The sequence below is a fragment of the Watersipora subatra genome, chromosome 11 (assembly GCF_963576615.1).
Source record: "Watersipora subatra chromosome 11, tzWatSuba1.1, whole genome shotgun sequence".
Classification (NCBI taxonomy): Eukaryota; Metazoa; Bryozoa; class Gymnolaemata; order Cheilostomatida; family Watersiporidae; genus Watersipora; species Watersipora subatra.
Window position 1 is genome coordinate 28,159,428 of NC_088718.1, and position 25,564 is coordinate 28,184,991.

General features: G+C 35.8%; 1 protein-coding gene across 1 annotated transcript in view; it reads right to left on the bottom strand.

The window, feature by feature from the left end:
- The window catches only part of LOC137408423 (7SK snRNA methylphosphate capping enzyme-like), a 31,169-nt gene continuing 5,605 nt past the window's right edge, over window positions 1–25,564 (bottom strand). The window contains exons 5-12 of the mRNA XM_068094950.1: window positions 25,359–25,439; window positions 15,148–15,207; window positions 14,356–14,592; window positions 11,908–12,473; window positions 9,459–9,561; window positions 4,283–4,398; window positions 1,507–1,633; window positions 1–335 (exon numbers count right to left, since the gene is read on the bottom strand). Coding sequence (XP_067951051.1) covers window positions 292–335; window positions 1,507–1,633; window positions 4,283–4,398; window positions 9,459–9,561; window positions 11,908–12,473; window positions 14,356–14,592; window positions 15,148–15,207; window positions 25,359–25,439 — 1,334 coding nt within the window. The 3' untranslated portion in view covers window positions 1–291. The remainder of the gene's footprint in view (window positions 336–1,506; window positions 1,634–4,282; window positions 4,399–9,458; window positions 9,562–11,907; window positions 12,474–14,355; window positions 14,593–15,147; window positions 15,208–25,358; window positions 25,440–25,564) is intronic.

Here is a 25,564-nt window from a genome sequence, read left to right on the forward strand (position 1 = left end):
TTTCCTCATACAAATATATATTTATGTACATAAAAAGTAAATTTGTGCAGCAAAGTTATCACTGACAAAAAGAGACATTTTCAGTAGTCAGTTGAAAATGGAGTAACGAGCAACATGTCGAGGAAAAGCTAAAAGATAAACAGCGTAAAAACATGTAATAGAAGGGCAGTTGTTGCTGATAATAGATGAAATGAGTACATTAGCTCTACACGCAGGACATTTTGTACAGAACACATATATACACAACACATCCTGTTGTACAGCAACAGTAGGAAGAAATGCTGTGTCCATTCAGGTTGTCGACTTATGAAAGACGAAGACCGGTCTTCTAAAACCTACAGAATAATATAATGTGAAAACAAGACATTTAAAAACAATTTTGCAGCATACCAACACACCCTTGCAACATACCAACACACCCTTGCAACATACCAACACACCCTTGCAACATACCAACACACCCTTGCAGCATACCAATACACCCTTGCAGCATACCAATACACCCTTGCAGCATACCAACACACCCTTGCAACATACCAACACACCCTTGCAACATACCAACACACCCTTGCAACATACCAACACACCCTTGCAACATACCAACACACCCTTGCAGCATCCCAACACACCCTTGCAGCATACCAACACACCCTTGCAACATACCAACACACCCTTGCAACATACCAACACACCCTTGCAGCATCCCAACACACCCTTGCAGCATGCCAACACAATGTGGCAAGTTTAAATATAACGATTCTTTCGAATCGTGTTCAGATTAAAACGAATAGATCCATATAGGCAGAAAATACAGTGAAGATGCATAACCAAACCATTAAAAGTAGTCAAGATCCTGCCTGAGCAAGGTAGCGAGTATACAGACAACCCTAAACATATGACTGAAATACGCCTGATCTGTTTTTGCCTGACTAATTTGATGGTGAGCCTCTATAGGCCCTTCTTTACTCTAGTAATATGATACTAAACAAACCTTTATAAAAATAGGTAAAACTGCAAAACACGAAAAGATAAAAAAAGCACAAACAAATACTACTGACACTTCTGTAAAACATTATGGCTAGGAGATCGTGAGCTGCGGTAACACAGTGCTGGACTTTTCTTCACAACTTATGTACACTTTTTGTAATTTAGGTCGATAAAAGATCAACCGATGTCTGTGTTAACAATATTTTACTTTTCAATGGCTTCCTTGTGTTCTATTCGTTATCATTTTGTTATCTATTTTGCTTTAACTATTTGCTGATGCTGCAACTTTTTTGAAATGGACCCAATAGCCGATGAGCATAACACTGAACCCGTATCCAGAGTGCCACCGCAGGTAAAATGACACTTTACAGTGAAAGACAAAATAAGGAGTCTACCCCAAACAACCCCCGTTTGTGTTTCTACATGTTTGAAAATTGGAGAGCATCTGCACTTGTCATGTCTACCACCCAAATCATTCAAACTAGCAAGTACCAAACTGCACATGGCTGACAGACTCACCTTTGCTTTGATGGTCTTGCACATTCAGCCTCTCACATGTCACGAAACCGACCTCACTGGAGAGGAGATACTCGTTGAACTGGTCTGGCCTTAGTAGTATTTTATCAAAATTCTCTCTTATCTTTTCCTGTAACAACCATCGACATGGCCTGCTTCATGCGTTGGCAATACGAAGGCCATAGTAAAGCCATGAACAAAGTGAAGACAACTACGCTGCAGTTCTGTGCATCACACATCCAAAGAACAAACGAGTAGCCATCAATGATGTGTTACACTTTAAATTGAACACCTCTTAGCTTGTGAACTACATATCTTTTATCTTTGCTGATGAAAAACTTGGAAGTAATGCTAAGTTAGATTGTATTAGTGCCACTGTAAAAAACAGATAAATAAATTAAACAGCAAAATTGAAAGCTATGAAATCATATTATAGAGTAAAAGTATGACAAGTTGATATTTACTATAGTAAGAGTCATATCCACCTAGCTGTCACCATGACGAATGGACGGAAAAAAGATTACTTCGCACAGGATTTGAACTCATTACATTCAGCTTGGTAGACTGGCACTCTAAGGCTGGTTCACACTATATTGCCGTATGTCGGAGTTGTCCTTTCAGCGTTCATCGTTGACTATATGCACCGTAAACCGATAGCATCGACGAAGCAACTCAGATACGTCACGAAAGTTTGCAGCTGTCGAACTTTCCTGATATTTCACCGAGGATCGACGACAGCCTGTACAATGTGAACCAATTTGGCGATAGGAACTCGCTGCCACGGATAGTGGGTTTATATATTTCCGTTTCTGATAGTTGATGTGGGGCTAGTATTTGATTTGAGCTAGCAAAAAAAGGTCTCTTAAAAAAAATTAAAAAGAAAAATGAAAACACTACGTCACAAACCCATCTGCAAATGCAGATGGGTTTGGCCAATTGACTGCTTTACTGTATTTTGTAATAATTTTGCGGATAGTTATTACACCTGTCGATCTCTCAGGGACGGCTAGGGTACTAGTTCTGATATAATTAAGTGAACATTATATCTAACTGTAGCTACAATGGTATATTTGCCATTCTACCATTTTAGATTTTTCTCAGACCAAAACGCATGCATTGTTTGCTCGGCCAGTTGTGGTCTGATCGTTGCTTTAGTTTGGAACAATTTCATTTTTGACTGTTCAGTACCTTCCACCATGTCTTCCGATCTCAACTCTTCTTCTCCACTGCTGAACTAGTCGATGTTAACGTTCAAATAATTTTTTAACAGTGCAAAACCTTTACGCGCTGCATTTCGCACAAATAACAATAAACTTTTAGCCGTGTGGGAGCTAAGCACAACTTTTAGCCTAAACTAGTCGTTCATATACTGCATACTGGTCATCGTAACTGTAAACTGTTTTTCACACACGCTAAAGTATTAAGACCCCGTTGAACAGGTAACAGGTACTACTAGCCTGATATGATTATTTATGATTTCAATGGTGTTGCTTTCAAAGTTTTTACAAAAACCGAGAATCTTTAGAGTTGGAAAACAGACTTCGATACTAACTGAAGCAACCATAGAATTAATCGTTATGGATGCAACCAAGTCATTATTAGTATAATTTTGTGAACACCTTTCTACTGATCACTTGCTATTAATGGTTGGCAAAGATCAAAGAATCTCAAAGTGGTGGTCAAATGGAGGTAGCGTTCAATTAAAGATTGGCGCTCTATTTTTTTAACCCTTCTCCTATACCAACGGTCAAATAGAAGTGGCATTCAAATAAAGTTGGCATTCAATTAGAGGTTTTACGGTAAGTATATGTGAGCTATTACATAGACAGCAATAACATATACATGTACAACGTGCAACATTAGAGTGAGACCTCGCGCAAAAAAGGACCAACGGAGGCAAATCTACATCGATCTTTAAGATAAGGTTGCCTATGAGGAAGTTATTGCTAAAGTTTTTAGAGGCCTCTTGTCAGACTTACTTTTAACAATAGACCGATGCCGAGAAACTTCAAGGAGTTGTCATATATTTCTATGGTCTACCACACAATCTTACTGAAAACATACTCCATAAAACTATTAGCTAGAGTATACTTGTTGGTAACTTCAAACTGGTTAGCGAGAGGGAAAAGCAATGGAAGTTGTTCATGGCTGTTGATGAGAAGACTAAGCAAATATATTGCCCAACATTAGATGCAGGGATTTCTCCTTGTTCTAGCAAAACAAACAAAAATTTTTCAATGTTACTTTGTTTTTTAGAAGAAACGATGAAATTAGCCTCATCACGTTACCAAATATCAATGGGGATCCAGCCACCTTACACACCTCATATTAGCCCTTTTCAGAGCCACCAATTATTACAATCGTTAAAACTATGTTACAAATAGTAGTATCACAAAATTAATTAGTTAAGAATACAATAAACAAATAACTAGGCTATCTTTTGATTGTTGTCAAATTGCAGTTGCATAAGCATTTTCAATGAAAAATAATTCAATAAAAAAAGTAAAACGTAATTAAATTGTTGCTTATCGAAACCTCCCTCCTTATTAATCGTTAGGAAATTCTGTATCTAATGGTATATGGTTAGTGGTGGTTTCTAGCAAAGTTAAGGCGGTAAATCAGCGCTACCAGCAAATGTCTCTTAAAATAAGAGATGGTCTCATAATTTCTGGCTACACTATGTAAAAAAGGCCGGAAGTTGTCTAGAGAGTGTCCTGAACCCAGTAGTCTGAGAGTTTCACTGACAGTTACTGATAGACTAATATAAAGGCAGCCTTACTGTTAGAGATTTACGCTTCTTGTAGGAAGGCCACATCTGCGGCTCAAGAATGAGTATTCCCCCAGGGTTCAACTGCAAGTACATTCTTTTGAAGGACCTCTTTAGACCCTCATCACCTGGATATATAGAAAATTATCCATATAGTTCTTACTATCAAAGCTTCCCATAGAACTCCTATAGCGTTCAGTCAATGAGCTACTCACCGAGTGAACATAGGCTATCTGTGTAGTTATCCACTGAGTTATCTGCTAAACTACTGATGCTACTGAATATAGAACTACTCAGCAAATTCAACAAAGAGCTACTCAATTTCCCACCGAGTCTCTGGCACAATTAAAGATAGAGCTACGCATCGTTAAACCAAAAGCTAGTATAATAATTAAACAAAATAGTTGATATTTATACAACGAACTACATGTACACAATTATGCAATTATTAATAGAGCAAATCATAGAGTTATGCATAGAGCTACCCAAATGAAATGGTAAGTCATACTGTAAAGGAAACTGCCGTGTTCCCTTCACTGCTCGCAAGAATCAAAGCTGCCGAGAGCAAGGCAATAAGAGATGTACACCTATATATATATTTCTCAAAGTATGTTCCTGTGTTGTATGTCTGTCTGCATTCCGGCTATACCTATTATTAGAATAGCCTAGCTGGGCAACAATGCTGACGCGATGTCATTGCCTACCTGCATTTGAAGCTTACTAACTAGGTTAGTGGAATTTTCCATTGCAATGTGCCAGGCCACTTGGCAATGGCCTCCCACTTGCTGGAGAGTTGCCTGCTAGCAAGTGGTAAGCAAATCTCACCACTTCTCATAGTTTATAAGCTGATTTTTAACACCCGGGCAACGCCGGGAGGCACAGCTAGTGTATGTATATATGTGTGTAGTTCCAGCTATAGTCCCACGACCAAACACGAGCGAAGCGAATGGTTTGGGAGATTTATGATAAATGCACATGTGCACACAACTCCCGAAAATTATTCATTAATTCATTAACGGCTGCTGCAAACCCTTGTACCGAAATCTCATCAACAAATTTAACCACTTTTGTGTAGAGTCGTTTAAATATAATAACGCTACAAAACACATAAAATTATTTAAATGTGTTACCAAGTCTTTGAAAGGTTACCGCAAGACCCTAAAACTAACCCATCTGATCTGGTTATACATAAATAGACAGATTAATTTGGCCAAACACCGCGATAAAAACTTGTTCTAATCAAAATTAAGACCGGCCAACGAAACGCCAATAAGGTCGTGCGACAAATAGTAGAACTATTAAGTCGTGCGCATTTCACGAGAAAAACGTGCACATTTCACCAGTCTATAGCATTGTCTAATTGCCGAAGGTTTCTGTAATTAACGTAAAAGTACTGAAAAGTTATTGTTTCTTTTTTGCTGATTTCATTATTCGAATTAATTATTTGATTTTATAAAAAAATTATTATAATATTTAATTATATGAACAATCATTAGAATTTAAAACATCGAAGAATATAATGATTGCATTGTCTAATTGCCAAAGGTTTTTTTAATTAACGTAGACCGTCTAAGGCGTAGACTGATTTACAGGTACAAAAATGTGGTACACAGTTTATCAGATTATGTTTTTGTCCAATTACCTAAGGTTTCTTTAAATTATCTAGAACATTAGCCAGATTTCTTTACATCTTATCTACAAGCTAGGGCCAAACTACAATGCCCCTTTGTGACAAGAATATTTCTTTATTTTACTTCAGTTTACAGAAAACTTCCAGACGCGTTAATGCTAACGTTTGCTTTCCGTCACATATCGCTGTCAAGACTATTCTACATTCAACGCAACCAACTTTCCAACACAACTTTAAAACTGTGTATATTACACGGCAGCTTGCCATTTTATTTTTAATATTGCATTTCAGAGATATAATAAACATATTTCATTTTTGCTGTTGTTAGTTAAATTACATACAGTAGGTTAGGCCTACAGCTTGAATTAATATTTATTTTATTGTTGTAAAACATAGGTTTGAGATAGTAGTAGATTAGGTCTGATTTTTATACAGCCTTTTGTTTTGCATAATTGACCTTTTGAATCTCATTTTAAAACAACTTGACAACTACCATGGACATACAACATCCCAGAACACCACGCATCGCACTGGCTGTCCACGTGTCTCCCAATTATTACGGAGGAGAAATAGAAGGTCCTCACAGCAACCATCAACGTCAAATGCTAATGTTCAACAACACGCTACTCAAAATAATCACAACAACTCATCTGATTCAGAGAATTCTTTAGTAGACGTTGTAAGCGAAGCCTACAACATCTAACTAAAGAATTCTACTTTTGTAGAATTCTGACCTTTTGTAACTATTTTTTAAACAATGGGCCAACAATCAGCAGTACCCTTTCTTTTTCCATTATCACTTTGGTGGTGGGCTGTATGACAGGGGAATTTCTAGTTATTAAAATCTTGAAATAAAGAATCAGTAAAGCAGAAGATTTGATCTTGGAACCTCATGTTCACCAGTCCTACTGTCTTACTACCTATGCCACACAAGCTTGATAGATTTGCTAGGCAATATATGGCGCTATATGGGAACAAATATGCTAGCTTTTGGTTATGACGCAAAGTCATGACATAACGTCAGTAGAAGCCATAACTTTTGTTAGTAAGCTTAGTCAAATTTTCCATTGGCAATGTGCCAGGCTAGTAGCAAGTGGAGGCAACTCTCATTACTTTTCATTGTTTATAAGCTGATTTTTAATACTCGGGCAACGCCGGGTAGCACAGCTAGTTTGATAATACATCTAAGCATGTAAGCAATTCAATGCGTGCGCAACAATGAACAGCATGCAAGAGACTGCCAGCGGTCTGTCTTTCCTTGGTTCATCTTGGCTCCTTATACAGTATATGCTTTCGTCTTTGACTCACTCTGCCCGATCGGTATAACGATAGGATGTTGGTCTTGGCAGCCGACCAAAATTTTCACTGGTAGTCGTGGTTTCTACCGAGCCAGAATCCGGACTAGTCGTGATGTCGCCCCTGAGATTGGCTAAGCTGCCGGCCATGGCTTCAGCGATCTTCCGCCACAATACAAATTACATATTGAACTACTAATAGATTTATATATAGAACTAAAAATAGGCTTTTCAATCTCTTTTTCAATCTTTTGAATGTGTATAATGTAGCTAGCAATAGTTGCAAGTTATTGGCCACTAAAATAGACCCATCATTTTAAGCAATTTATGATCAGTTTTCTATATGGACTAGTCAAACGTGTAGATTTAAAAGATGGTTGAATTTAAGAAATTGTGCTTTTTTGATACAGTTTAAGACAGACTGTAAAACACTTTGTTACGTGTGACGTGTACAAATCAGAATAGGATAATTCCTTTGCCTGAATAGTTTTGCCATGTCAGTTAAAGCGTTACAATCCAGTGTTACGGTTCAGCGTTATGGTTAGAAAAAAAATGAAGCCAAGCTCATTATACCGGTAGCTACAAATGAGATGATCTGCAAATACTACTAACTAAAGACTTTCACTTCAGCAATACATAAGGAATGAATGAACTTGGATTAACATTTTTTAAACAATAACACACAACTCTTCATAATCATCAACAAAAGACTGGCCGAGACTGCAGTCGTTTTGAGAGTCGTAGTTAAATATGCATGTAAATTTGGGGCAATTACAGCAGAACTGATGCTACAACAGAACTGATGCTACAAATGACTAGAAATTTAGTGATTCAACATAAAAGACACTTCTTAACGGCAGAGTGTTAACAGATTGTCTCCCCTAAACATGGTCAAACAAGATCCTTAAAGGTTGACTTGCAACAAAATTCACATTACAGTTACGTGTATTAAAAGATTCACCATGTCTTACTCTGCTGTGTTGTAGGTGCAAAATATGTGGAATTGTGATTACAAGCTCTTGAAAGCTAAAAAATGACCAGTTAATCGCAGCCCCACGAGACCGCCGTAGTTTGGATTCTCTTTCCAAAACGGCTCAAATGTGATGTAGTTGTGTTAGATGGTTTCTGTTTACACTTTCCTGCAACCTTAATCGTCGAAATTTTTTCACAAATATACTTCACGCATTCAATAGAACCATGTCTATTGTCTTTAGGTGTCTATTTCATCATCATTGTAATGCTGTCACTTTGAGCACTGATATCTCAAAACCTACCATACAAATTCGTTTAATTTTTTAACCTTAGCTCGAAGGAGTGCATATCATCCTCTGATAAACATGACGAGTCTGTTGGTCACCTGTGATAGTCAAAAAATCCTGCAAAAATTATTTGGGCTGTTTGGCAGGAAGTATGGGTCACATGATCAGATTACAGCTAGACGATTAGACCAAGCCGAAACAAAACTGTAAAGTAGCGAGCATCTATATTTGATACAGGCTTTCCGGTAGAACCTGAAGTATTTGTCATAAACCAGTGCTACGAGACGTTTTATATTGAACCTGTTATTGGCCTTTAATTTCACTTAATAACATCACGTGTCAAAACAATAACCACAATGTTTGAGTACGACATCAAAATAACGAGATTCCCAACTACGGCGTTTTCTAAATGGCTACAATTAACTGTTCGTTTTTGAGTTTTTAAGAGCTTGTAATCACAATTCCACATATTTTGCACCTACAACACAGTAGAGTAAGACACGGCGAATCTTTTGATACCAAATAACTGTAATGTAATGTGTTTGTTGCAAGTAAACCTTTAAGGATCCTGTATGTGCTTGGTACCATTAGCGTTTCCAAAATTTTATCTATCACATAAAATGGTTAACTAAAAACGGTTGGACTCCCAACATATTTACTTGTCCATAGAGCTACTCTTTTATTGTCCATAGAGTTACTCTTTTACTTGTACATAACGGCTACTCATTTAGTTGTACACAAAGATACACAAATGGTTACACATACACGTACATTGTAGAAGTGCCATTGTATATGAAACTTTGCGCATACATAGATCTACTTGCATAGTTATGCATAGAGCTATTCAGAGAACTACCCATTTAGTTCTATGCAGTGTTATGCAAATAACTATTCATTTAGTGCTGTGAGAGTCTACTATAATAATGCATAAAACTACTCCTGGGAATTGTGAACAGAGCTAAAATACTGTTGAGCCTAGAGGCACCCATGTAATCGATACACACCATTGTTGAGATGAATCCACTTGGTGACACTGAGAGCAAGGATGATGTCAAACTCCGCCTTCACCATTTCGAGTAAGGAGTCAGACTCGAGACAATAGTTACTCTGTAGAATGAACAAGGATCATAAGAAACCAATAATAAACATGTATTTGAATAGACAGGACTGGGGATGACAAGCAAGAAAAGGCATGATTTATCCATTACACATCCTATGCTAACTGACAGCATGCAATTTGAAAGTTTATTAAAGAAAGTGTTTTTAGATATCCAAGAAGTACATGTATGTTTGGATTCCTATCAAGCATCCCCATAATTGTAGAGGAACCATTGTGGTTGTAGTTATGTCTGGAGCAGATGATGGTAAGTGATAACTGAAATGGTTAGATCTCATCGGCAATGGGTGAACCTCGATGCAGCATTCCCTCGAAATCTTTATATATTTTAAGGCTACTATAATAAATGCGCTCGGTGAATGACATTTTGATTGGATTCGCTTGATGGTCTTATAATCGATCGACCAATTCTCAACTGTATGCTTCAATTATATACAGTTGAAAATTGCATGTAGAAGATAACTCCCACTTCATGGTTCCTATATTCAACAAAATAAATTTTACGGTTACCACATCTCTCTGTGGTAATCATAAAGAATCCAAAAATACCTTAATGTATAATATTACTATCGGATTGGTTCCTGAATTCTTCTATGATGACGACAGCACCAGTCGACTGAATATGACTGAAAGCAGCTCATACACAGTAATTTTCAAGTTAACGAGAAGGAACCAAAAATCACCCTAATTCACAGAAATTAGTAAATGCTAAATATAGGGCAGTTACAAAAACTTTCTACTTCTTGCAATACCAAAGAGTGTAAGGAATGAGAATGACTATGTTTAGCACTATAGAAATCAGACTGATCACTCATCAAACCTAGAAACCTAAAATGCAAAAACAACTACTGTACTCAGATAAGCAAAAGTGACTACCATGTAAATTTGAACAATCAGGGCCCGACTTAAAACAACTATTTATCATTAGAATTAATTTTCAAAAGCATGGTGTCTGTCATCATCTAGCAACAGAATATCCTCTCTGACACTTGCTACGAGTAGTTCATTCTTAAAGCGTGCCCACACATATGTTATCGATTGCGTGTGTCTATATATGGGTCATCACTTAAGCAAACCTACATGTAGGGCCGCCCTAGCATGAGCACACTCCAAGCCGTGCTTGAGGTTAACTTGTCATTGAGGTTAACTATTAAACAATTGTTAACTCAAATATAATGTAAAACCCACAAGAAGGGAGCCGCTTCCTTCAACAAATCAAAATTGTGTTCATTTTTACTTTACTTATCGTAGTCAAAAGATCTGTAAACAAGTTTCTGTCAGCAGGTCAAAAGATTGGCAAAGACAGAGGTCACACTATCTTGCTAATATAGCATGACGGAGACAGTTGTCACACTGTATGCCAATACAGTTTGACAACGACAGGTGCCACACTGTATACCCATGACAGAATTGTGTTATACTGTGTGATAGTATACTGACTGCAGTGTTGAAGCTAAATTATCACCATGTTTGTAACTGTCAGAAACAGCCTGTATAGCTTGAAACAGTAAAAGATGTAGAGCTGGTCCTTCACAGACAATAGATGCTGCGAATTACTAGACACAAATTACACTGAAGAGATTTTATCAAGGTAAAATGAAGGCTGATTGAGGCTCTCTTTGAATAAGCAAGGAAAGACAACCCTGCAGTAGTGAAAATGTCGCGTTCAACTCTGATCCTGAGTGAAGGAAAAGCGGAGGCTCATGGCCTGAGTCTTGCAGTATTTTAAAGATTAAACACACTACATGAGTGATGATAGCTATAAAAGTTGCAAAGAGATTCTAACGCTAAACAGCTAGTAATGATAAGGCCTGGCTACATAGGAGGACAAGCAAATAACTGTTGTGGCTACATTTACTGACGTTACTAAACGATGCGTCGCATTCACAAATAGATTGACCATTGGGAACGGGCCTTAGTCATGTTTAGGCCTTGCTAACCTGGCTGGATTTTCCCTTACTGCTATCAAATTTTTATCTAAATAATGTTCATTATCTAATTCGCATCGTAGACATTTGTGATAAAAATAACGCTTGCATTGCTTATATCAACCATGCTTTACAACAACTGCTGAAAAGAACGCCACATTGCCCGCTGTTCTGCCCCAAAACTATTTTACTAATAGTGGGATACATTGATTGAGAAAAGAAAACTCATTTCATTCATAATCATCATCAAAAGATGTACTAGTCGATACCAGAAAGGAATAGGAAAGTTAATAATGTTATGGTATTATGATAGGTAACTAGCTCAGGCATATCAACCAGTAAAACATAAAATCTGTGAAAAGAAACTCTCAGGACTGGCCTGAAATGATAAACACCCAAAATACTTACGCAGATAAATGAAATGTTTTGAGGAAAGCCATACTTGAAATGGCTTGGAGTGACTGTTGAGACATCGCCAACAGTTGGTTGAGCTGATGGCTTTTCGTCTGCACCTACAATGTCTGACAACTTCTGCTCTCCTATTGGTTGACTGACCAAGGATGTTGGCGCATCTGACACACCGGGTTGGGTAACAGGCGTAGTTAACAAGCGAGGTATGTGACTTGTACCACATTGTACTGCCGCATTGAGAGGCCCCGTGGAAGGTCCACCACTCGTGGTAAGCCTACCTTCAGATGGGTGAGCAATAGAAATTGTAGAATGAGTAGCAGTTTCAGTTGTGATTGGTTGACTAAGAGCACCTGAAGAGTGAACTGTCGTGTGTGGAGAAGATATAACGGCAGGGGTAACGATTGGCCCATAGACGGCTCTGCAAGATGCGGGAAACTTGTAGTCAACTTCCTGTTTGTAGTGTTTGACATTCTTGCGAGCGATTGCTATAAGCTTATTGTCAATATCCATGCCGACTACACGGCTAGGATTGTAGTCCCTTGCAATCGTTAATGTCACATGCCCTGCAAATGGACAGTTGAAATAAAAACAGACCAACGAAAAATCTTGAGTTACATATAAAATGTACAACCAATTTCAGTGTGCAGTCAAAACATTTACAGTCAAAACCTTAACACATGAATTTTGTCCATTCCAAAATCTGTTTGTTTAAACAGTCATTTTATTAATTATTCCCACAGGAATACACTGAACTGTATTTTCCACATCCTTAGGGCGCATTATATCATAGAACGTAATCTCAATTTCGCTGTCTATTCCTGTACTTAACCATACATAACTACACCTCAACTACACAAGGCGCACCATACCATAAGACACTTGACAAAGCATAAGTAAAAAACAACCACGAAGACAAAACAGTGAGCTTGGTCAACTTTATTGAATAAAATATTCACTCTTCTTCCAACATTCTGTCCAACATTCCAGGTTCCTCCTCATCATTGTCTGAGTTAAACTCGCCAGCTGGTTGCGGGTCAATATTGAAAGCTCTGAGAATAGAGGCTGGCTTTAACTTAGCCCACGCGTACACAATCCACCAGGATATGGTGCCACAAACTGACCACCGCTCGCTCCTGGTTAAACTGAGCCTCATAAGCATCTCACTTTATTGACGCCATTTTAGAGGTTTTTTATGTAAACAGCAAATGTAAATTTTAAAGGTTAAAAATATGTGAATAGCAGTTAGCAGCACCCCTCTGCTGTATACTCAGGAGTCTTCGTTGCTTTATCAGAGAATGGTCAACAGAGCGGTGAACATAGTGCATTTACCGAAGGCAAAAAACAGATTTTAAAACTTAGTCCATACAGAGACTGCTATATTGCAGGGCGCGCAGACAGTTTTTTTTAAAACTTTTAGGCTTGGATGTACTGAGTATAGTTTGAACAATGTGGTAGAAATAATTTTCAAACGCTGTAGGTGTAGGGGTACACACTTGGTGTACACGCGAGGCCCTTAGATTTCGACTGTTTACGCTTCACAATTCACAGTTTCTGCCTTGAATAGAGTACATAATGGTACATAATAATCCCGCCTGTTCGACATCTTATGTTAAAACATATTACATCTTATGTTGAAGCATTTTCATGTTAAAACAATCGTAAACAGCGTTGTGACTATACCGCAGCCCGAGTTGCGCAGAAAGTAACACGACATGAAGGAATGTGACCTCACTTTTGCAGTGTTAGCCAATTTGAAACATCCAAATGTTAAACATGACCTTGAGCTTGCCATTCCCAAAAGCTACGCCAACCACTTCCTCTGTCCTAGATTTTATTGCCAAGACTGGACAATGGCTCTGAACGTGTATCAGTCATTTGACTCTATCAAATTTATTACCAAACATCATGATTGCAGTAGAAAGTTGTAAGTTCTGAATAATAGTTGAAGGTGAAAAAATTGAGCTGCTATGAGGGCTCCAAGAGCCTGCATACACATTTACTACTCGCTTCATTTACTAGATTTTTATAGTGATAATGTAGCGACACAACCCCATATGGTGCTGCAACGCCGTTATAGAAACAGCCGTGTCGCTCACATTCTGTTGTGATTAAGTTGTGAGTCGCTGTTCGGAAGAGAAACACAAGTATGATGCTCCGTCTTTGTGCCATGGAAATGGCCTTAACAAACAGTCTGTCACACTTATGCTTACTTATGCACACTTTTGCGAGAGCGTAAGTCTAGCTTTCCTGTTGCTTCCTATGCAGACATATGCCTTAGAATAAGGCGTCACACAACCATTGCTCTACTATAGTGCTCTATGGAAACATGATCTGCTTGTCGGACCAGCGTAGCGCTTCAGCGCACCCAGGGGTCACCGCACTATCGCGGTATGGTAACTTAGTAATGCATAGAGCTTGCAAGAAATCCATAGCAAGCCCCCTTACCTATATTGCATCCAATGTCCAACACAGATTTGTTTACAAACCAAGATGGCTTGAGGGACTTCACCCTAGGGTCGACCTCCATCTTGTCACATGACCTGTATCCATAGTAGCGAGTATAGTTGCCATGAATGAAGCTTGCACCACGTGGTTTGGTTTGATGAGCCTTTGGAGGTTGCTTAGATGGCTTGTGCCGAGGTCGGTGAGATCTATGCCTGTTCGGGCATTTGCTAGACTTGTCTAAAACCGAAAGGAGTGCATGAGGAGACAACTCATTTCACTTTCAAACCTTCTTTCACTAGAATATCATCGCTTAAATGAGAAGAGCAATTGTGTTCAAGCAAGTCCAACCACATCGAGAAAGTTTTAAACATATTTGCGTCCGTGCAGCAACGTTATTACTGCCCACATTCCTACGAGCTTGACAAGGAAAGGAAGGGTGGTTGTTAATATATACCCACCAATGGCTCAGATAATTACAGAATGAGCGACTAACCCTAAGGCTTTTTAAATTAAAAATAGAATAGAGAAACAGCTGATACAATTACCTTCTGTAGCTATACATAAATGCTGTTGTGATCACTTTTTTTAAAAACAAGTCAAGTTAAAGCTATTCCTACAAACTTATGCCAGCTTACTAAGGTAGTATAAGTGCCCGTATAATACTACCATACAGTATGACATGTCTTACTGAGACATTAAACAGCAAGAACTTATTGTATATATAAAATTGAACATGAGCTGATCAATAAATCCGATGGTGTAATCTGATGAAAAGGCCGAATAGATACAGACCAGAAGAAACTGTTAAGGAAGGATTCGACTGGTTGAAGGTCTCCATCTTCACCCTTTTACCTGTAGAAATACACAGTACACCTTTCACTAAAGCCTTGTTCCCACAAAGCCTGCCTCAACGCATTACTGGTAGTAAACCTAAAAGACTAATATATGAAAGTTGGGCTAGGATGTTTACACCTGTTAAACTCTGTCATGCCACTGGGCCAGTGTAAACATTGATAGTGGCAAATCGCTTTTCTTTGGTAGAGTTACATCATAATTGCTGTTTTAAAATAAATTTTCAACATTCCAAACATTTTAACACAGTTTCTTATAGAGTTACTGATACTTTAGTAATTTAAAATTCCTGACACTTTATAACCCACGGAAGCTCAACAACTTATACAAACAATTAACTACTACATGTAAATTATTCATATGACCAATTAATCTACAAACGTTGAAATAATCTCTGAAAAAAATTGACTCTGTAATTTGGATTACCTGACTGTCTCCTAACTTGGTATGATGACTAATACAGTTATCCCTGACTATAATAACCTCCAACCAATCTACATTGAACATATGGTCATAGACCAAACAAACACCGCTGAGCCTGTATAGGAACATGACTTCCAATGTAATTGAGGACAATTGATTTAAATACGATCTTGCATAGAACTTTAGTAGATTTTATTAGAAAGAATCGGTATTTTTCTATCATTTACGATTGTTTTTGTTGTTTAAGGTGATCTGATTGCCAAAATGTTTCAAGAATAAAATCAATAGAACTTCATCGTGATTAAAACGCTCAGAAGAAGATACACGCGAAATGCCGTGACTAGTTGCAATCGTTGATATCAGCTATTGCATTCAAGTGCAACACTATATGTCTTTGTTCTATCGGTCTTTCTGCAACTATACATGACATAATCGCACTTTCACTTGATCTGAGCATTTTAACCGCGACCAAGTGTAGTTGAGTTTAAGCTTGAAACATCTTGGCAGTCAGATCACCTTGACCTTTAAAAAAGCAATCGCAAATTATAGAAAAATACTGAAACTTTCTGATGAAAATCTACTAAAACTTTCAGGTAAAAGCAGATGCATAGGAGTTAATAATTATCTACAAACCAGTAACATTATAACAGAGTATTTTATGATGTTGAATATTTATCCGAACTTAAAATAGAAAGCATCCTTTATCTCAAGGAATATGTTATTGAAGCTTGTATGGTAAACACAGTTGTCTTCTCAATATACACTGATCATTACCTAATACACATAGCGATGAATTCCATATGTCAGGGTTACTTTGTTACTGTTATCTCTCAAAATGGAATTACTTCAATTAAACACTTGTCTTTGCTAAAAAAAACTTCCAAAAAAATGGCTGGAAGTCTACCAAGTGTGTGCAGGTGTTGGCAAAAAGGTTAAATATGGTACCAACATGTGAAGCACAGATTCTAAAAGGGAAAACTAATTCTGTGCATAACTGAATCACGAACTGTTACCAATGGCATGACTGGCATACACTTTTGCTCGTAACCTAAACTTCGATTTCGAATATAGTAGAAACACTCCTTACAAAAAACTGTATACATAATTTTTATGTTAGAAAACATTTTTTCGTAGAAATATTGCTGAATAACGAAATTTGCTTCTAAATATGAAATGCACTGTTGCACCCATAGAGTTATCTCCCCCTAGAGTGATAACTACACGAGCGTTTCCGGTGCCAACAAGGAGCGTTTAGGCCACGCCCCTTTTTTGTGCTAGTCAGTCGTAGTGATTGACTAGATCAATAACATCAGCCATGAGAAAGGTTAAACAAGGATCATGAATTTCCAGTTAAGATAGTAATTAATGCTCATATTAAAGAAATGATGATTATAGTTTATTACTCTAATATATGCTTATTATTTAAAAGAATTCAATACTTACCAGGGATGGCTAAACATATTATGGAAATGTTTACTTTTCCATATTCATTTCCATAAACATAAATATTTTCATAATTTTAGGGAAATGGATATGGAAGTTTTATTTTAAAAATATGGAAATAATCTGGAAATGGAATTAATATGGAAATGAATTATGGAAATTTTATGGAAATGAAATTAATATGGAAATGAAGTAGGGAAATTTTATGGAAATACTATGGAAATGGAGTAAGGAAATGTTATGGAAATGGAAATAATATGGAAATGAAGTAGGAAAATGTTATGGAAATAATATGGAAATGAATTATGGAAATGTTATGGAAATGGAAATAATATGGAAATGAATTATGGAAATGTTATGAAAATGGAAATAATATGGGAATGAATTATGGAAATGGAATTAATATGGAAATAAATTATGGAAATTTTATGGAAATGGAAGTAATATGGAAATGAAGTAGGGAAATGTTATGGAAATAATATGGAAATGGAAATTGTGACATACACGTAATCCCTGATACCTACATGACTTTAAAAGGCACTGAATTGATAGTGTTAAGTAAGTGAGTTAATGCAATCAGTTACTCATAGATAAGATAGATAGTCATACTGGGGTTGTATTACATTAGTGTGATGGGAAGCTAATCGACTGCCATCAACTATGAGCTGTACTGCCCGAGTAATAAAAAAGTCTTTGGACAGAAAATTTATTTTTATATAACATTTACCATTCTAACTTTTAAACTTCATATCATGAGAAAATATTTTTAAGCAGTTCAAATGAATTAAAGAGAAAAAAGAAAACAACTGTAAAGGTTTTCAAGCTTTTTCAGACAACTACAACTTTTAAATTTCATATCATGAAATAAGTGTTTTGTTGAAATAAATTAGGCAAAAAAGTAAAACTGTAAATGTGTTTAAATGTAAAATAATTAACAAGTAATGGCTAAATATAATCTGTTTAGCTATGATTACAATGAAAAATTATTTAATAAATAAGGTAATGCAAAAGTCTATTTTATTCCTATATAATTATAATTTAGTATAATTAAGTATAATTTATTTTTATTTAACATATAACAACATTTGCTACTTTAACTTTCAAACTACATATTGTGAGAAGTGTTTTGTGAAATTGAAATAAATGAAGAGAGAAAATAAAAACAACTGTGAATGTTTTCAAGCTTTTTCAAACAACTACAACTTTTGAATTTCATATCATGAAAGAAGTTTTTTGTTAAAATGGATTAGGAAGAAAAATGAAACTGCAAATGTGTTTAAATGTAAATGTGAAATAATTAGCAAGTAATGTCTAAATATAATCTGTTTAGCTATGATTACAATAAAAAATTATTTAATAAATAGAGTAATAAAAAAGTCTATTTTATTTTTAAATAATTATAATTTAGTATAATTAAGTATAATTTATTTTTATCTAACATATAACAACATTTGCCACTCAACTTTCAAACTTTTTGCTTGCTTACATCAAGCAAAGATGTCCACTAACTAGTGGACATCTTTGCTTCAAGCTAGTCTATGTATTTGATTGATATGTATTGAAATCTAATATTACATGCAAGGGCTGTTTGTGAACTGTGGTGTCAATGAATCACTCTATCACCATACAATGTCAATACTTTCAGTTGATGGCAGTCGATTAGCTTCCCATCACACCAATGTAATACAACCCCGGTATGACTATCTATCTTATCTATGAGTAACCAATGATATACAGCCCCCATGTGTGAAGACTGTATATCCTTGGAGTAACTGATTGCATTAACTCACTTACTTAACACTATCTATTCAGTGCCTTTGCAAGGCATGTAGGTATTGAATTGCTTTAAATAATAAGCATATATTAGAGTAATAAACTATAATCATCATTTCTTTAATATGAGCAATAATTACTATCTTAACTGTGTAAATTCATGATCATTCTCATGGCTGATGTTATTGTTCTGTCAATCACTACGATTGACTAGCACAAAAAAGGGGCGTGGCCTAAACGCTCCTTGTTGGCACCGGAAACGCTAGTGTTGTTGAAGGCGCAGTTATCACTCTAGGGGGAGATAACTCTATGGTTGCACCACAGTTTGAAAACAACGCACATGACCTGCTATTAAGCTTTGCTTAAAGGTTGACTTGCAACAAAATTTACATTACAGTTATTTGATATGAAAAGATTCACCATGTCTTACTCTGTAGTGTTGTAGGTGCAAAATAAGTGGAAATGCGATTACAAGCTCTTAAAAGCTCAAAAACGAACAGTTAATCGCAGCCACATGAGACCGCCGTAGTTTGGGTTCTCTTTTCAAAACGGCTCAAATGTGAAGCAGCTGTGGTAGATGGTTTCTGTTTACACTTTCATGCAACCTTATTTGTCGAAATATTTTCACAAATATACTTCACGCATTCAATAAAACCATGTCTATTGTTCTCACGCGTCTGTTTTATCATCATTGTAATCCTGTCACTTTTAGCAGTGATATCTTATAACTTACCGTAAAAATTCGTTTAATTTTTTAGCCTTAGCTTGAAGGAGTACATATCATTGTCTGATAATCATGACGAGCCTGTTGGTCACTTGTGATAATCGAAAAGTGCTGCAGAAATTATTTGCGAAGTATTGGGCCACATAATCAGATTACGACTTGCCGATTAAACCAAACCGAAACAAAACTGTAAAGCAGCGAGCATCTATATTTGATACGGGTTCTTCGGTAAAACCCGAAGTGTTTGTCATAAACTAGTACTACGATAAGCTTTATATTGAGCTTTGTATTGGCCTTTCAATACACGTGTGAACATACGTGACAAGACGATAACCAAATTTCGTGGCTACGTCATCGAAATAAAGAGATTCCAATCTACGGCGGCTTTTCATTTTTGAGCCTTTAAGAGCTTTTAATCACATTTCCACATATTTGGCTCTTCCAACACAGCAGAGTAAGACATGGTGAATTTTTTGATACCAAATAACTGTAATATGAATTTTGTTGCAAGTCAACCTTTAAGTACTTCGTCTTAAGTCATTTGTTTTCCAATGGTATGTACAATGAGTTGTTTCCCAAGGGTACGTACAATGAGTTGTTTCCCAAGGGTATGTACAATGAGTCGTTTCCCAAGAGTACATACAATGAGTTTCACTCAGTTTCAGTTACTGAGTAAATTTATTGAAGACTAAGCCTAGTCGACCAAAGATAAACAAACATGACATTCATAGTTTTTATTTATAATTTTTCTGTTCCTTCTTCTTTCCATCTGTTCTTTTGATGTGTACTTTTCCTATATATTATTATTTGTCTGCAATAGACTGTAAAACCTCCAATTGAACGCCATAGCATTCTATTTCTCAACCCTTCCTCTATAGTGGCAGTCAATTGGAGGTGGTGTTCAAATAAAGGCTGGCGTTGTATTTTTTAAATGGCTTGTCAGAATTTGGGAAAGATAAATTTAGTCCTTACACGGCAAAGCGATTGTCACCTATATTTTTGCACTCTCTTTCTGATGGAGCGATATTAAACCTTTTGAATGCAATAAATCTGTTAACTTACCTCCAACATGTCAAATATCTCCTAATAAATATGCATTGAGAAACCGAGAAATATCTCTACCAGTTGATATCTATTGCTTGCAATTAACCTGCGATAATATTATAGCCTGTGTACTGCTTTGCAATTTGTTAGAGCTTTCAGTTTTTACTTCATTCTAAATTTGAAGACATATTTTTATTTTATATCTATATTTAACATGTTGCATAAAAACTTATCTCACTCGTTGATATGTTTGCTACAGTTTGCAGCCAGAACTGACTTTTTATGCGCAATAGAATAGGAGTCATGAGTGTTGACCCATTGCAAGCCGTGTTAAGTTAACTGCAAGGATGCTATTAAATAATATGCTATAAATCTGCAAACATATAAATTATAAAGTGATAATCTATCAAATGCTATATATTTATGCATTTATGAACAGGTAACATAAACAAACCATAATCAAATTACATGCAGAATTACATACATTATACTACATACAGAATTACATACATTATATTACATACAAACCATACTTATGCCTATATTACATGTAGAATTACATACATTATATTACATACAAACCATACTTAGGCCTATATTACATACATAATTACATACATTATATTACATACGAACCATACTTAGGCCTATATTACATGCAAAATACATAAATTATATTACATACAAACCATACTCAGGCCTATATTACATGCAGAATTACATAAATTATATTACATACAAACCATACTTAGGCCTATATTACATGCAGAATTAAATACATTATATTACATACAAGCCATACTACTTAGGCCTATATTACATGCAGAATACATAAATTATATTACATACAAACCATACTTAGGCCTATATTACATGCAGAATTACATAAATTATATTACATACAAGCCATACTTAGGCCTATATTACATGCAGAATTAAATACATTACATACAAACCATACTTAGAGTTAGTCGATATTAGAGTTAGTCGATATTTAACACAAATGCAATGCTTTAAAGTTTTGCTTGCTAAACGCAACCTTGAAACTAAAACTAGTCATTTATCTACCATCGTACATGTAAACCCTTTTTATATACATGTACTTCAAAGTATTAGCACCGTGTTAAACAAAGGACTACTATTAGCCTGAGACAGTTATTAACTATTTCTATGCTGTTGCTTGCAAAGTTTTAATGGCCACAAACAAAAAGCTTTGAAGTTGGACAGCGAAAAATTAATTGTTATTGATGTAAACGATTCACTATTAATATGATTTGAGGACAGTTTTTTACTGATAAATTAATATTGTGGGTTCGCAAAGATCAAAGATTGTCAATGTGGTGGTCATATTGAGATGACGTTCAATTAGAGAGTGGCGCCGTATTTTTCAACCCGTCTCTCACAGTGGTGGTCAAATAGAGGTGGTGTTCAATTAGAGGTTTTTTGGTAATTCTACCTGTACTGGTATTTGTTACAGGTTTTAATAATCTATATACATAAATCTCAAAGTTTGCCTGCTGTTTTTTGTTTGTCTTTAGTTTTTTGTGGTCGCTGTGTCCAGCTATAGCGATTAAAATCTTCCAATGAAAAATCCCACCCCCCCTCCCCCGTACTGGATTTGAACTCACGATGATTGCAATTGCAAGTATAGATACAGTGTACCCTCGAGATACGATGTTAATTCATTCCAGGGTTGGCATCGTATGGTGAGAAATTCGTATATCGGGGTATAGAGACCATTGTAATTATACAATGCAAACACCCCCTGGTGAAAATCGTCAACTTTTTTTTAATAAAAATGTGTACATATTGACAATTAGCAACAAAATAGTATGTTAACTTTAGTAATTATAGTTACCTCCAGTAACTGTATTGTATTTAGTGTATTTTAATGGTTATGATCTGTAATAAAACGCAAAAATATAATGTGTGTACCAAATGTAGTACGTACGGTAACGAGTTCTTGCCTTCAAAAGGTACGCATAACATAATCTTTGAATTCACTTCAAGTTTAGCTTGCTATGCCTACTCTTAAAACTAAGTTTTAGTATGTATTTTGAACTATTTTACTGAATTTCAACTTTTTATCACGAAATTTTATCCTTCAGCAGTTTCTATTTTCACTTTCACTATAAACTTTAGCCTATCTGGTTGAAACCTTTTTCAACCTAAATCAATAAGGCCGAGCGATGCAGTTATAGAAAGCGGCCTCTCGCACACTTGACCATTTAATGGCTACCGAAAAGAAAAAGAAAATTATGTTTTCTATACTGGATGTACATACCTTTGGAGTAACGTGGCTTTAGCTGGTACATGTAGCGGGTAAAGCAGAGAGGAGGCAAAAACGTATCAATGCTAATTATGGTGCTGTACACTTGAAAATAAATTTAAAACGTAATGAATTGGAATTTTTTAGCAGACTAAAAGAGGTTGTCCATTCCTGTCCAATTTTTCTACTTTTCTACGAAAAAATTGATGGTGCAATGCAGAAACTTGCTAGCTAGCGCTTGTAAAAGGATCCAGAGAATGTGGTACAGTAGTTTGTCTTGTATGAAATGTGCACAAGAATCAATGTAACCATACATACAAAGTTTGTACGTATTTATACCCTATGGGGGGACAGGGCTTTAGCAAGTTTCAGAAAGTAATGTGGATGCGTTAACTATCTTGAGTAGCTAGTTATATGAGTTACATACATACATACGATGAATTGTATTCACGTAGAAGATAACAAGCCCACATGCAAAGACATGGCTAAACAAGAAAATATAACATAAAATCAAAAGGAAACAAAATGAATAAAATATGAAAAACATGCCAAACAAGAGTTAAATAATATATATTATACATGCATTGTTTTAATATACCAGTCCACATCAGTAAATTAAACACTTGAAATATTTCTGCGAATGTGGGATTTTCTGTATCTTCTACATCCTCGCCTTTACTAAATGGTTGCTCCTATTGAATGCTGATCGCGTGCATGACCTAGCTCATTCAAATCTTCAGTCGGAAGCTCTTTCTTGTGCTTGCTTTAATGGAGTTCTTGTTTTAATAATAATTGCAAATGCTGATTGGTTGCGATCATATTCCTTGAGAATGTTAATAATACGGGTCCCTTCTTCTAATTTACGACATCCAGCTTTGTTGACATAGAAATCATTTTTCCTTCATTTTGTAACGTTTGTATCGGTCTCAGATTCCACAGATTACAAATTAAATGTAGATAGTTGTAGTTATATACGTATGCTGACTTAAAAGTTTATAGTACGTAAAAGCTAAAATAATGCTACAAATGAATATTTGCTCTCGCTTGTGTATTTTACACGAAATTTTCCACGCGGACATGAGAGAAGTCGATCATCGTGTCTCTTCTAAACGCTCTAAGAATGTTTTCGGCAAACTATATTTCGATGTCTTTTTTATTTCGACGTGTGTTATGAGCACACCGACGGCCAAATTTTAACTCGGGCGAAACTTTTCTCAAATTCGTATGGTGAAATAAAATTCGTATAGCGAGGTGAAGATATCACAATGTTTGACTTCGTAAGTTGAAAAAATCGTATATCAGGGTAATCGTATCTCGAGGGTGCACTGTATTGCAATTGCAAGTATGCAGACACGCGCACACTTAATCACAAGGTTAAGTCATTCTTATCTGATTTAGCTCATCTACGGTACCCTTACCGCTATTAAAGTTGATTTTGTACGTTTTATTATGAATTAATATTACTTTTCGCATTTGTTCTTTTTTTGAAATTTTTTTAAAGAAGCCATTTCAAAATAGATTAATCATTTATTTATTTGTGGTTGTAAATTGTGTCGTACCAATTTCAAATGTTTCATTACACTGCAACTGTATCAGCACAATTTCAATCTTCAATTTCTGATTATTGTAAAGAGCAGTCACTAGAAATTGTAAAACAGAAATATTCACATGAACATTTTCGAGTAGGAATTGTCTCTACATTCTCTCTCGGTTCGGTCAGACAAAGTACTCTCGTGTACCATTATGTATTTAATTTCGCTATCTCATCTTTACGTTTGTGCCAGTATCGACTATTGAGAAATACCAATATACTTGTATTCAAAATTTTGATGAATAGCTTCTGCAGCAACAGTAACCTTTTTTATAGACAAATTTCTATGTACTTTTTGTTATTATTAATTCAACAAATTTTTGATTTTTTTTATCAGTTCGTTTTATTGTATCAATTCACTTTTCATTGTAATTATTGTACCAAATCATACTATATCTAGTCATTACTTACTAATTATTTCCCATTTGAACACCTTACAGTTATTTTAGTTTTTCTTTTAATTTATTTGAACTGCACAAAACACCTTTCTCATGACACGGAGTTTAAAAGATATGATGGTAAATGTTGTATATGTTAAATAAAAATAAAATTTCTGCGCAGACTTTTTTATGACCTGAGCAACGCCAGGCATTCAACTAGTTGTTTAGAATTTATACAAATACTATGTCCATGTTCTGTGGAGCTGTGGAACAAATTAAGGCATTGATACAATAAAATGGTTTCCTACTTATGAAATTTTCTGTTTTTGGAACGAATTAATTTCATATGTAAAGTTTCTATGTTATAAGCTCGCATATCTTGGACAACTGCTATAGGAAAATAAGGACAATGATTGGCGAGTCACAGTCATTTACCATGCGATTGCTTGTTCGTATGAATGCAATACTGCAAACACAATTTGCCTACAACAATGTCTGACTCACTTGCACTTGCTCCAGATACGCCACCATTCTTACAGCTAGATGCCCCCTGACCATCTACGGAGTTGTCCTTCCTTACTTCCTCTAAAATAACCCCAAAGTCATGTATATAACATTCAACTTTGACAAAATCTGATGAGAAAAACAACTGAAAAAAAAACCGAGAATGAGCTGATCAGATATCAAAGCGAGGCAGCCATTAAAACTCT